Source organism: Lytechinus pictus, chromosome 2 (assembly GCF_037042905.1).
Source record: "Lytechinus pictus isolate F3 Inbred chromosome 2, Lp3.0, whole genome shotgun sequence".
Taxonomy (NCBI): Eukaryota; Metazoa; Echinodermata; class Echinoidea; order Temnopleuroida; family Toxopneustidae; genus Lytechinus; species Lytechinus pictus.
This window is the reverse complement of record NC_087246.1, coordinates 13,470,204-13,483,906: the sequence shown is the minus strand read 5'-3', so window position 1 is coordinate 13,483,906 and position 13,703 is coordinate 13,470,204. Positions and strand designations below refer to the sequence as shown.

The 13,703-nt window shown below is 37.1% G+C and overlaps 2 protein-coding genes across 2 annotated transcripts; both read right to left on the bottom strand.

Annotated features, from left to right (window-relative positions):
- Window positions 1-7,533: 7,533 nt before the first annotated feature.
- Window positions 7,534-8,753, bottom strand: LOC129275232 (transcription factor Sp5-like). The gene is made up of 2 exons (XM_054912030.2): window positions 8,528-8,753; window positions 7,534-8,310 (listed from the first exon to the last, which is right to left on the bottom strand). Exons 1-2 carry the CDS (start codon window positions 8,555-8,557, stop codon window positions 7,663-7,665), a joined length of 678 nt encoding a protein of 225 aa, XP_054768005.2. The 5' UTR covers window positions 8,558-8,753; the 3' UTR covers window positions 7,534-7,662.
- A 3,387-nt stretch (window positions 8,754-12,140) lies between these two features.
- LOC129275243 (uncharacterized) lies at window positions 12,141-13,493 on the bottom strand. Its single transcript, XM_064095764.1, has 2 exons — window positions 13,093-13,493; window positions 12,141-12,905 (listed from the first exon to the last, which is right to left on the bottom strand). The coding sequence occupies exons 1-2, from the start codon at window positions 13,120-13,122 to the stop codon at window positions 12,258-12,260; spliced, it is 678 nt and encodes a 225-aa protein (XP_063951834.1). The 5' UTR covers window positions 13,123-13,493; the 3' UTR covers window positions 12,141-12,257.
- Window positions 13,494-13,703: the final 210 nt, after the last annotated feature.

Here is a 13,703-nt window from a genome sequence, read left to right as displayed (position 1 = left end):
TAGTCCGAAAACGAAATAAAGGTTCTTTAATCTGAAGGTTTGTTAGTCCAAAAACGAAATAAGGGTCGATAGTCCGAAAATGAATAAGGTGCGTTTTCTCTGAAAATGAAATTTATTTATTTTAGTAACAAAAACGGTGTTGTAATCCAAAAATAATAGGATATTATGCAATGCCTTTTAAAAAAATGAAATGTGCCCTTTTTGAAATTAGATAACCTTTCTGAAGTACAACATAATACACTTTATGTTAGGAAACCATTTTTTCGCGCTTCGCGCTTGCCTTAGTTATTATGTAGTAAGGTATTCATGCTGTTTCTGGCTATAAAAATGCTTAGAATGTCCAGTTTTCAGTTTGGAATATCATAAATTTTTAGCTTCCATTCCTGGTCAGTATATAAAAAACATCAGCTCGCGCTTCGCGCTGGCGTTAATTCTTTAGTTAGATACACATATTTTTCATAATAAAATGAACTGCTTGGAATATTTAATTTTCATTTCTTATTGAAATGTCCAAACGTTTGAGCTTGCGATTAGCGCTCGCAACATCTCGCAGGGATAGATTAATAGTAGGGCCTAATTAGCCCCATAATTTGCAAAAAGCGAGTTTAGAACTTCAGATTTGACATTTTTTCCAAACCGCGTAAAAAAACCTAAATATAATCTTAAAATAATCATCAGAAATCACTTCAAAAAGGCTTTGCTCAACTGAAATTACTTTAAATAACACAACGACTTCATGCACATGATAATCTTATAGTGAGAATATCACCAAAATGACCTTTTTAATATATAAGTGCCCTTTTTGGGCTTCCCCCCAAACGAAAATACGTTCCGCCGCGCCTGCCTGCACATCCTCATAGCAATAATACAGCAAGGGTGTTTCTACCCCCCGCCACCACGCTTGCCCCTTCCGGTTTCCCCGACATTGCCACAGATTATTTCATTTTTCGGATTAACGAACCTTCGGAATAACGAACCTTATTTCGTTTTCAGACTAACACACCTTCGAAATAACGAGCCCTATTTTAACGACCTTCGGAAAAACGCCGCTAATGTTCGGATTAACGAATCCTTTTCAATTTCGGATCAACGAACGTCTATATAGGTATAGGCAATTTACGTGTTTCGGAATTACAAACATTCGGAATAACGAATCTTCAGAATTACGAACCTTCCGAATTACGGAGTGTAACCGTTGTCTTTGGGAAAAGGAGGGGACAGATTTATCAGTCCATTTTAAGGGGATGAATAGGGGACCCCCCCCCCCCTTGCCCACTGCTGTCTACGTCAGTGAATATATGCAATATAGTTAACAAGGCTATAATAGAAAATACTATGTTGCTGGTATCCTTCTGAATTATCCAAGGCCTTTCACAAGATCAACCTTAATATGCTTTTACATAAATTCTCTTGATATATGAATTTGTGGAAAGGCCTCGAAGTGGTTCAGATATTACCCTATTATGAGAAAAAAAACCATTGTGGCCATTGATGGCTCCAATTCTGAAATCCAACGTATTATTGTTATCTCAAGGTTACTGTTTGGCCCGTTACTATCTATTTTATACATCACAAATTCTCCAGACGCATCCTCTACTTTCATTTCTTTTTGTTTTTGCAGATGATCCGAGTTCATTTTAACACAACAATCATCAGGTCCTAAATGCTGAATTATGCTTTTGTTTGCAGCTTATTGGTTCAAGCAAATTAATAAATGAGTTTAAATAAAATAGTAATTCGCCAGGTCAAATTTTAATGATTTGTAATGTTTCAGAACTAACTCAGTGTAAACAAAAAATCTGGAAATCTTTATTGGTTGTAAATTATCCAGGAAAGTTCCTATTGACCGCTAATAATGTTGATTGCTCTTGAAGAATATTGCGCTCATTGATAAAACGTATACCTCATTTTCTCAACATATTTAAAAATCATTGTATTCTACTAATTTATTGTCACCATATATAAATAGTGGAATTTTAACTCTAGTGTTAAAAAGAGAAATTCTAATCCATGATTAAAATTCACAAGAGAACTGTGAGGACGATGTCGTTTTCAAATCCGTCATTTCATTCAACAAACCATTGAAAGTGACAGGTTTATATCATTGCTTTGCTGTTATTTTCATACATCAACTTAAAAACTCAAGAAATAAATTCTTATGCGACCATCGAGGATTATAAAATTTTCAAATTTTCCTACTTCATACCATTTTTGCCTTCCAAAGTTACATATAGATCGGTTTTGGGGGCCGGTTTAGACACCAATGGTGCAGTTCAATATCCCTCATTATGTTCTTTCAAATCATGCAAATTGGACTGAAAGTTTTTTTTTACGTTCGCTTGTTTGTACGTTAAATGCATCGTTCAAGTGGCTATCATTATAGATCTCTTTTTATGCATATTATTCTTCCTTTGCCTCATCTCTCTTTATTGATTGCGTTACTGTTTTTATGTTTTCTGGGAACCTTCGTTTTACAGACTGCTATTAATAGGTTCCTCTTTTGGGGGGATTCCCATTTTCTTTGTTTAATAAAATTTTTTATTTTGTATTTTTGTTTTTATGTTTATATTCAAGATGGGTGAATGTATATACATTACACGTATATTTTGTGGAATGTGATACAACGAAATAAAAGTATCAAAAATGAATAACTGTATGCTAATAAGATTCATTTGGGTGTTCTCAGATAACAAAGGCAGTGCTGGGCAGCTTAAGTGCAAGGATCACAGGAGCAAATTCATTTCAGGAGAGCTTTCTGCATAGAAATGGCAAATAAACCTCCAGCTCTAGAAGCAGGCAGGAGTGTGTTGAGATCGGTCGGATTTCATCAAACATGGATTTAAGTCTTACAATGGCATAAATTCCATTTTTATTGGCCCGTGAAGCTATATAGAATAATCGTGTCAATTTTTGCCGTTGATCTTTGTTTAGTTTACTGAACAATCCATTCACCGGGATATGATGACGGAACTGTGTATTAACCTACCTTTTACTCTTTATAGTATGAAATGATGTATGCATGGCATGGGTCTAATCATGGTGATACGTCTTTTGTCCTCGCTTCAGATTGCAGAGTTGTTGCCGTTTTTTTTTTAGCTGCGACCTTTAACAGGCAAAATATCATTTAGTATTTGAAGGTTTCTTCAACGATAATTATGTATCATTATTATGTCGTAACTGTCTAATTCAATAGTAAAGGATTGTACTTATTCAGAATCACTGTTGATCTGCAGTCACACAGATGAAACCGACTCCGAATCGACCGATGGATAGTAATTGGTAATAACGTAACGTAGCTTATGTCGGTCTGGAGTCGGTTTCACAAACGTGCTGTAGTATCAGACACTGCACTTAGACCACTCATACACTGTAAAAAATGAAGTGCTAATTTAGCACTTATAGTGCTTGTAGAGTGACTGCACTACGAGTGCTGATTTTCTAGTTTAAATTTGAACTAGAAAATCAGCACTCGTCGTGCAGTCACTAAACAAGCACTGTATGTGTTAAATTAGCACTTCATTTTTTACAGTGTATCATTACGTTACAAATACACTTTTAAAAAATGCTGATTCCGCTTAAATAGTAAAAATGTCTACATATTTTTGGCAATATCATGTGTTGTTATAGGTAGGATATTAGTTGTTGAAAATGGTGCGCATCCAGACGTTTTCGGTCATTTGGTCCGTAAGCTTTGCAGAGTAGTTGGTATTAATTTCATCATCATTATTGAAGTAGTCTTTTGTAACTTCGTTATAACATTTTTAATGATTCCCCATGTTTTTATAACTCTTTAAGAATAAATTATACTGTTAAGTATGTATAAGTCCCCGAAACAACGTGTGAATAACTCTTAGTCTCACCTGGGTAAGCATCACAAGACATTTCTTTGCTCTCTGCTCTCCTGAAATAGCAGATCATAGCAACCAATACCAGGTTGATTATTGTCGTCATCATTTCACGAAGTTAAGCCGCTATCATTGATCTTTTTCTTCTTCTGTGTTCAATCTTCTTTTCTTTGCAAGCCTCTGGTAGCAGCAAGAACGGACAAGACAAGTGTAGATCAGTTGCTCGTGATAGAATAATGCTTAGATAAAAGTGGGCACTTCCACCTGTTGATAAATGCACCTTGAAAATATCAGTGCGCACCGTATACCTGAATACGTGCTGTTCCGAATATGGGAAATATAATAATGATCGGCTACGGAAGATAATATATACAGTATAAATAGTCTCAATCCCAAGGAAATTGTCTAAGATGGTGGGATAAATTAGGAGTAATTAGGAGTGATATGAATAAATATATATATATATGTATATAGTAAAATGAATGAGGGCATATATAAAACAATAAAAATGATACACAGGGGGTCTTAGAAAAGGCTCATGAAGTGAATTGCTATTTAAAAGTGCTAATTTTTTTTCGTATACCCCCCACCCCTCAAGTCTTTTTGCTTTGCCCCTACTTTTTGATAATAATGATAATAATAACAATAATTATGATGATTGTAATAATAATAATAATACTAAAAACAACAATGGTAATAATGACAACAACAATAATAATAATAACAGTAATAATAATGTGACTTATAAAGCGCCAAATCTATTCTTGACAGTGCTCAGTGCGCATAGAGCTAAGAATTAAATTTCTCTATTTTGCTCTCCCTCTCTCTTTATCTCTTCTCCTTCCACTTTCTTTCTTTTTCTCTATCTCTTTCCCTCTTTCTCTTGATTTCACTCACGCTTTATCTTCTTATCCCTCCCCCCCCCCCCCCTCTCTCTCTCTCTCTCATTTCTTTTATCATCATTATGATACTGTCTCACTAAACCGACCCATGATCGATCAAAGTTAACACATTACGGCCTATTTCAAATGACACAACATTTGTCTGTCTGCAGTCGGTATCACTGTTTTAAGTGAACCATCACCCGTTTAATTATCAACTTTACGCACTCTGTCCCTCGAATGACCCTCCCTCACATACAAACACACTTGCTCTTTCATCCAAAGCACCTATATGTAGCTGGTACAAAAAATGTTAAAACGGCTGTTTTCGACTCGCCGTACGGCCGCCGTAGAACAAATGTGACCAAGGTATTACTTATAGCTCTTTATTTTTTCAATGTTTTACGGATACGATTTTCAAAAACATAATATGCAACCAATCAAATGGATCTGAAGCAATCAAACTTTTTCAAAGAATGTTGAATTCTCTTTACATATCCATGAAAAACTAAACTGTCAATCTTTTAGAATGGCGAAAACAATCGCATATTATAAATAAATGGAAGAGGTACGGGGAATAAAAACTACTTTTCTATATGCCTCATCACAACTGTCAATTCTACTTCCAAATCGAGTAACGATAGCCAATTTGCCCTTAATTAAGATGTTAAAGGCTTGAAAAGGATACGAAATGTATACGAAAAGAATACTAAATAAATTTCAAGACGTCAATGAATCAAAGAGTTTTCTGATCTTTTCCGATTTCCCGTTAGCTTAAAACCACGTTTATCAATCAAATGATTGACCAGTCAAAAGACCCTTGACCATTGTCCAGACTGGTCTACAGTGACAGGACACTGACCAATGACCTGATAGGGAATCCATTCTATAGGAAGGGTGGACCAGCTTGATGTCCGGACAACAGACCTTATGATATTGGGAAGAGTGAGCATTATTCAGATACATCAGGATATACGGGGCGATTATTTTAAGGGGCAACCTCATAGATTTTTGGGGGGAGGGGGCTTCAATAGATAAAATGTCGAAGTTTGTACAGAGGGGGAAAATATATAGAGTTTGGGGCTGTATTTTGATGCCTGTATTGAATTGATGAGGGAGGGCTTTACCGTAATTTCAAAATCTCCCCCCCCCCCTTAATAAAAGGAGTATGTACTGGGAGAGGGGAGAGAGAAAATGAGAAGAAAAAATAAAGTGGAGGGGAAGTAAAGGAAGGGGGAAGAGATGCAAATGAAGGGAAAGGAGATTATAAGAGGATATATCATTCTAAAAAGACACAAATCTTTAAGTTCACCCTAAATAAAAAAATTGTAAAATTATTGACGAAGGTTTGACGAAAAATCCATCAACGATAAAGAAATGTTCAATGTGACGTCATATACGAGGAGCTACCCTATATCTTATATAATATGAAACGCATGAATTTTAATTCAATTGTTCATGATAATTTTTTTAGGTCCTTAGAAGCGGGGTGGAAAAAATGTCAGATTTTATGTTTAACGTGCAATAAAAAAACATTTTCATCTTTTTTTATCATTTTCCTGCTAATTTTACAATTAAAAATATTGTCAGGGTGACCTTCCAACTTATGTCTTCGATTTTCCACCCGGGGAAAAGGTGGAGAAAAAAATCAAGATGAAATTACGTGCAACTTGTCTTAACCCTATATAGCCCAGGTTATTGTGAAATCGCATAGCCCGAGGGTGGGGATATTTTTTGCCAAGCCCCCTTAGATCTCAAAGTTTGAAGGAAAAAGTCATAAAACGTCGTTGTGCGATCTTTTCGTGTTTTATATTTGTTTCGAAAAACGTCGAGGGGGCGAAAGCCCCCCCCCCCCCCCTCCTCAATCGGGCTAGATATGGTTAACATTGGAATAAGTGATTACCATTCTTAACTTCATTTCAATGAAAATATCTTTTCTAATATACTTTGATTCTGTAACGTGAATCAAAGAAATTCCCTTCCTATTTTACACCCCTCACCTCTCGTATCTTGCTTTATGTTTCATCTCTAAATGTTTCTTCTTATCCTTCTCATCCTCTCATATTATACGCGCTCTCTTTCTCTCTACCTCTTTTTTAGCATCATGCTACTGTCATACAAAATAACGAAACCCTCTACATCTCTTCTCATTGGCCCTCTCCTCACACACACAAACACACTATAGGTGGTTTCAAACCGCCTCGATCACAAGAATCCCCGTTAAATTACGAGAACTTTTTTAGGCTGAAAAATACCCATTAATTATTCCTGCATTCACACCGCCCTGAAACATACCCTTCGGGATAAGTTCCTGAAGTTACGAGCATGCGCAGTATGGTCTGATAAGCAGCAAGGCGCGAAATTCAAAATCACTAGCCCAGCAGCAACCCATGCACGGCGCCGCACCCAACGACACGCTGGGCTAAAAGTTCCCGTAATTTGCTTTCAGACCGCCAAAATACCCACGACCTTGGAAAAATCCCCGCGAAAGTTCTCGTAATTTCGCCAAGTACCTACTATTTATCGGGTATTTTCTTTCGGGGATATTACGCGTAGTTTGCTTTCACACCGCCAAAATACCTGGTATTTTCTGATCGGGGTAAATTTCCCGATCAGAGAATACCTGGGACTGGCGAACTTCGAGGCGGTCTGAAACCACCTTATGTCCACCCCCTCCACTCGCCCAATATCACTCTAGCAACTATAAACACAAACAAGTAATAGCAAACCACCCATCTTAATTATTTATACAACCACAATTGCGCTCTTCTTCTAAATAGATTGAAAACAAAATCAAAGTCATTTTAAGACAAATTATGTGCACTTTCAAACATATTTATTTCACAATTGATGCAACAGGAACGCCACAAGCGACTTCAAATCTCAAATATATAATTCATGTATACAAAATCATAATAAAGTCCACACTCTTCACTTCAAAGCGATACGACGTCGATGATCTCCTCTTCCTCATCATTGATTACCACTCGGCGTGATCGTCGATTCCTTGTAGAACGAACCTTCATTGACGACATCGTAGCATGGATGGGTTGATCGTGATGAGGGTAGACCCCGAACATGGGTGGTGACGATGATGAATGAAGCGTGTGGTTGAATGTTTGTACTGGTACAACCACAGGAGTACACGATGAGTATGGAGTGGTAGCTAGATGGTAGCTCATGGATGATGGTTTTACTCTTGGTCTTGATAGAGGTGTAGAAGAGTAAGGAGAGTACCGCATAACAGGTTTATATAGAGGATAGTAGCATGGCTGATGACCAGGGATGATCGGGCTAACTGATCGGAGAGGTGACAACTCGGTAGGCTGAGGTGATACCGACAACGCTGGAGATGACGAGGTCATGTGTGGTGACGGTGGTGGAGTAGGTGGAAGATACGAACAGGATGATGGTGTAGAAACAGGCGAGGTCGTCAACAAGGGAGTGAGCTGGGGTTGTGGTGAAGGTATCCTCGGCACTCGACGAGAAGACACGCCTGGTGATGTGCCAATCTTTCGACAGGTTGCAGCTAACATGGCCAGTGGACTTGGTTTGCCAATATCACACGAGCTAGCTTCAGTGAGCTGAGAAATGAAAGAAAAGAGGGAGAAATCAAAATTAGTTCAATGAGACCGAAATATCCATACACTTCATGTCATGACTCATTATCAAACACACTACGCTTTTAATATTTATTATACAACTGTACAGTTTCATTTAGTTGAGCTTGATTGAGAAACCAAAGAAGTAAGATTTGATATTGTAAGAGAGAAACGACAATTAATGTCAATGTGTACATACCTGTAAGTACTTTGAAGTCAGGAAAGCCATGCTGCCAATATAATATTCCACTTAAATCAAGTCCAAGACAGATGCCAAGGCGTATAGTTGTAATGATATACTCTTATAACCTGAAGTACTGATGACCAATAATGATAGTGTCCAGGGTTAGTTGTAGTAGTTGTGCACTGGTGAAAGCTCAAAGCATAAATGATGTTATGTCGAGAATTTGATAGCTACTTATCCTCACTGACCAAACTCGTTCATGAATCCTTTCATCTACCACTGGATATCAATAGTCATGATGACTTAATGAACCGGTAAGATCAGAGATCCGTCTGATCTTGATCTTATGCCGCTAATCCCGGGCTTCTATCTGTCAAGTTCAACCATCACAAAGTCTGACCAATAGGAGGATCTTTGGCCATTGTCCGATGCTTATCAATGACAGGTCGTTTACCAATCACAACGGACGGGTCATCTCTCGGGTTTGAATAGTGACATGGAGACAAGAACACAATAGAAAGAATGACAATACTCGTCCAGCTGGGTGACACTTATTAATGAACAGATCTACACTGTTAACGGGTAGGACAGGAAATAAGAATCGAAATAGCTCTATGGTTTTACGCTTTTAGGGTTCTCAACCCAGGTACTACGCATTGAATTCAACTTAGTGAGATTTTCTTAGTATATATAAATTCGTACACTTCGATTAATTATTAACAAAATACCTTTTTTTTATTCGTTTATCAGAGACTAATTAGATCAAACACTCAGTGACATCTTAAAACATATTTAATCACGATGATTTTGGATTGCCTATCAAAAACACCGTATCATGGGGTATCTGTCCTCTAAAACATTATTTTTAAATCTTTCAGATTCAGATTCATTTATTGTTGATCCATGATAAAATACATATAAATTTGGCCTCCACTGGCTGTACATACAAATGATATAAAGTATATATACAAACACAAACGACATATACATTGGGCGAATATATTGACAGAAAATATACATAAACAATTCAAACATATATTCAATACAACATAGAAGGGAGATGTCAAATAATTTACCAATTAAAGACAAGGAGTGAGAAACGGCTGAGAGTTAACTAAGAGATAGGTGGAAGAGACCTTGCAAGCAAGAAGAGAAAGAATTAGTTGGATAGAAACAAAAGTGGACAAAGTAGAGAAGGAAAGTGAGTGAAGAAGATAGAGGGAAATCATAGCAGAGAGAGATAGAGAGGGAGAGAAAAAAGCTCTATTTCTATAAAAAATTACCAGATTATTGTAAAAATAAGGGATTATGCCTAATATTCAAATTGCCCCCAAAACTATTTTGTAAGAAACGATTTATTTTGATAAACCTAACGTGATAATATATCTCTTCAAACAAATTTGGTAGGCCTACCCAATTTTTTTTTATTGTTTCTTGGAAGCCCCTAAACACTAAATCATAGGTGGGGTAAGTCTACAGCTGAAAAATGATATCGAAGGATAATCTGTAATTACACATTTAAAGACTATGCAAAACTTCGTTACAGAGTTATTAATAGTCAAATATCATCAAATGATCAGAAACGAATTATTACTGTATGAACTTTTTGTCTTCGATAGTTGTTGCTAGTAACTTGATAGCTCTTTATTATTTCAATGATTTATGGATTCGATTTTCAAAAACATAATATGCAACCAATCAAATAGATCTGAAGCAATCAAACTTTTTCAAAGAATGTTGAATTCTCTTTACATATCCATGAAAAACTAAAACTGTCAATCTTTTAGAATGGCGAAAACAATCGCATATTATGAATAGATGGAAGCGGGGAATAAAAACTACTTTTCTATATGCCTCATCACAATATGTACTAACTGTCAATTCTACTTCCAAATCGAGTAACGATAGCTAATTTGCCCTTAATTAAGATATTAAAGGCTTGAAAAGGGTACTAAAGGTATATGAAAAGAATACTAAATGAATTTCAAGACGTCAATGAATCAAAGAGTTTTCTGATCTTTTCCGACTTCCCGTTAGCTTAAAACCAAGTTTATCAATCAAATGATTGACCAATCAAAAGACCCTTGACCATTGTCCAGACTGGTCTACAGTGACAGGACACTGACCAATGACCTGATAGATAATCCATTCTATAGGAAGGATGGACCATCTTGATGACCGGACAATAGACCTAATGATATTGGGAAGAGTGATCATTATTCAGATACATCAGGATATACGAGGCGATTATTTAAAGGGCAACCTCACAGATTTATCGGGGGAGGGGGCTTCAATAGATAAAATGTCGACGTTTGTACAGAGGGAAAAAATATGTAGATTTGGGGGCTGTATTTTGATGCCTGCATTGAATTGACGAGGCTTTACCGTAATTATAAACCCCCCCCCCCCCCTCTAAAAAAAAGAGTATGTACTGGGAGAGGGGAAAGAGAAAAAATGAGAAGAAAAAAAGATATTGGATGGGAAGTAAAGGAAGGGGGAAAGAGATGCAAATGATGGAAAAAGAAATAATAAGTAACATCCTTCTAAAAAAGACACAAATCTTTAAGTTCACCCTTAGTAAAAAAAAAAAAAGTAAAATTATTGACGAAGGTTTGACGAAAAATCCATCAAAGATTAAGAATTTTTCAATGTGACGTCATATATGAGGAGCTACCCTATATCTTATATAATATAAAATGCATACATTTTAATTCAATGGTTCATGTTGATTTTTTAAGTCTTTGGGAGAGGGGTGGAGAAAATGTCAGCTTTTATGTTAACGTGCAATAAAAAACATATTCATCTTTTTTCTTTTATAGAAAATAAAATTTCATTTATTTTCTTGCTGCAAGATATATCGGGAAGCTGTTTGCATGTGACGACACAATTTTTGTTTATGTGTCATTCTAATAACTTTTTAATATTGAAGAGTTTTCCTCAAGCCTTAACAATATTCTTTATCAATTTCCTGCTAATTTTACAATTAAAAATATTGTCAGGGTGAACTTCCAACTTATGTCTTCGATTTTCCAACCGGGGAAAATGTGGATAAAAAAATCAAGAAGAAATTACGTGCAACTTGTCTTAACCCTATACAGCACAGGCTATTGTAAATTCGCATAGACCGTCAATCGGGCTAGATATGGTTAACACTGGAATACGTGATTACCATTCTTAGTTTCATTTGAATGAAAATATATTTTCTAATATACTTTGATTCTGTAACGTGAATCACACAAAATCCCTTCCTATTTTACACCCTCACCTCACGTATCTTGCTTTATGTCTCATCTCTAAATGATTTTTCTTCTCCTTATCCTCTCATATCATACGCGCTCTCTCTCTCTCTCTCTCTCTCTACCTCTTTTTTTAGCATCATGCTACTGTCATACAAAATAACGAAACCCTATGAATCTCTTCTCATTGGCCCTCTCCTCACACACTCAAACATACTATCTCTACCCCCCCCCCCCCTCTCCACTCGCCCAATATCACATTTCACTCCAACAACTATAAACACAAACAAGAAAAAGCAAACCACCCATCATAATTATTTATACAACCGCAATTGCGCCCTTCTTCTAAATAGATTGAAAACAAAATCAAAGTCATTTTAAGACAAATGATGTGCACTTTCAAACAGATTTATTTCACAATTGATGCAACAGGAACGCCACAAGCGACTTCAAATATCAAATATATAATTCATGTTTACAAAATCATAATTAAGTCCACACTCTTCACTTCAAAGTGATACGACGTCGATGATCTCCTCTTCCTCATCCTTGATTACCACTCGGCGTGATCGTCGATTCCTTGTAGAACGGACCTTCATTGACGACGTCGTAGCATGGATGGGTTGATCGTGATGAGGGTAGACCCCGAACATGGGTGGTGACGATGATGAATAAAGCGTGTGGTTGAATGTTGGTACTCGTACAACCACAGGAGTACACGATGAGTATGGAGTGGTAGCTAGATGGTAGCTCATGGATGATGGTGGTACTCTTGGTCTTGATAGAGGTGTAGTAGAGTAAGGAGAGTACCGCATAACAGGTTGATATAGAGAATAGTAGCATGGCTGATGACCAGGGATGATCGGGCTAACTGATCGGAGAGGTGAAAACTCGGTAGGCTCAGGTGATACCGACAACGCTGGAGATGACGATGTCATGTGTGGTGACGGTGGTGGAGTAGGTGGAAGATACGAACAGGACGACGATGTAGAAACAGGCGAGGTCGTCGACAAGGGAGTGAGCTGGGGTTGTGGTGAAGGTATCCTCGGCACTCGACGAGAAGACACGCCTGGTGATGTGCCAATCTTTCGACAGGTAGCAGCTAACATGGCCAGTGGACTTGGTTTGCCAATATCACACGAGCTAGCATCAGGGAGCTGAAAAAATAGAGAAAAGAGGGAGAAATCAAAATTAGTTTAATGAAACCGTAATATCCATAAACTACATATTATGACTTATTATACAATTGTACAGTTTCATTTAGTTGAGCTTGTTTGAGAAACCAAAGAAGTAAGATTTGATATTGTAAGAGAGAAACGACAATTAATGTCTATGTGTACATACCTGTAAGTACTTTGAAGTCAGAGAAGCCATGCTGCCAATATAATATTCCACTTAATCAAGTCCAAGACAGATGCAAAGGTGTATAGTTGTAATGATATACTCTTATAACATGAAGTAATGCTGACCAATAATGATAGTGTTCAGGGCTAGTTGTAGTAGTTGTGCACTGGCGAAAGCTCAAAGCATAAATGATGTTATGTCGAGAATTTGATAGCTATTTATCCTAACTGACCAAACTCGTTCATGAATCCTTTCATCTACCACTGGATGACTTAATGAGCCGGTAAGATCAGAGATCCGTCTGATCTTGATCCTATGCCGCTAATCCCGGGCTTCTATCTGTCAAGTTCAACCATCACAAAGTCTGACCAATAGGAGGATCTTTGGCCATTGTCCGCTGCTTATCAATGGCAGGTCGTTCACCAGTCACAACGGACGGGTCATCTCTCGGCTTTGAATAGTGACATGGAGACAAGAACACAATAGAAAGAATGACAATACTCGTCCAGCTGGGTGACACTTATCAATGAATAGATCTACACTGTTAACAGGTAGGACGGGAAATTATAGTCAAAGTCTATTTTAGGGTACTCAATCCATCTCGATGGGAT

Excerpts from the sequence above, each read along its gene's own strand:
- LOC129275232 (XM_054912030.2), bottom strand. The coding sequence starts at position 8,557 with ATGGCTTTCCTGACTTCAAAGTACTTACAG. Across the intron at positions 8,311-8,527 it reads TGACTTCAAAGTACTTACAG|CTCACTGAAGCTAGCTCGTG; the intron begins GTATGTACACAT and ends TTCATTTCTCAG.
- LOC129275243 (XM_064095764.1), bottom strand. The coding sequence starts at position 13,122 with ATGGCTTCTCTGACTTCAAAGTACTTACAG. Across the intron at positions 12,906-13,092 it reads TGACTTCAAAGTACTTACAG|CTCCCTGATGCTAGCTCGTG; the intron begins GTATGTACACAT and ends CTATTTTTTCAG.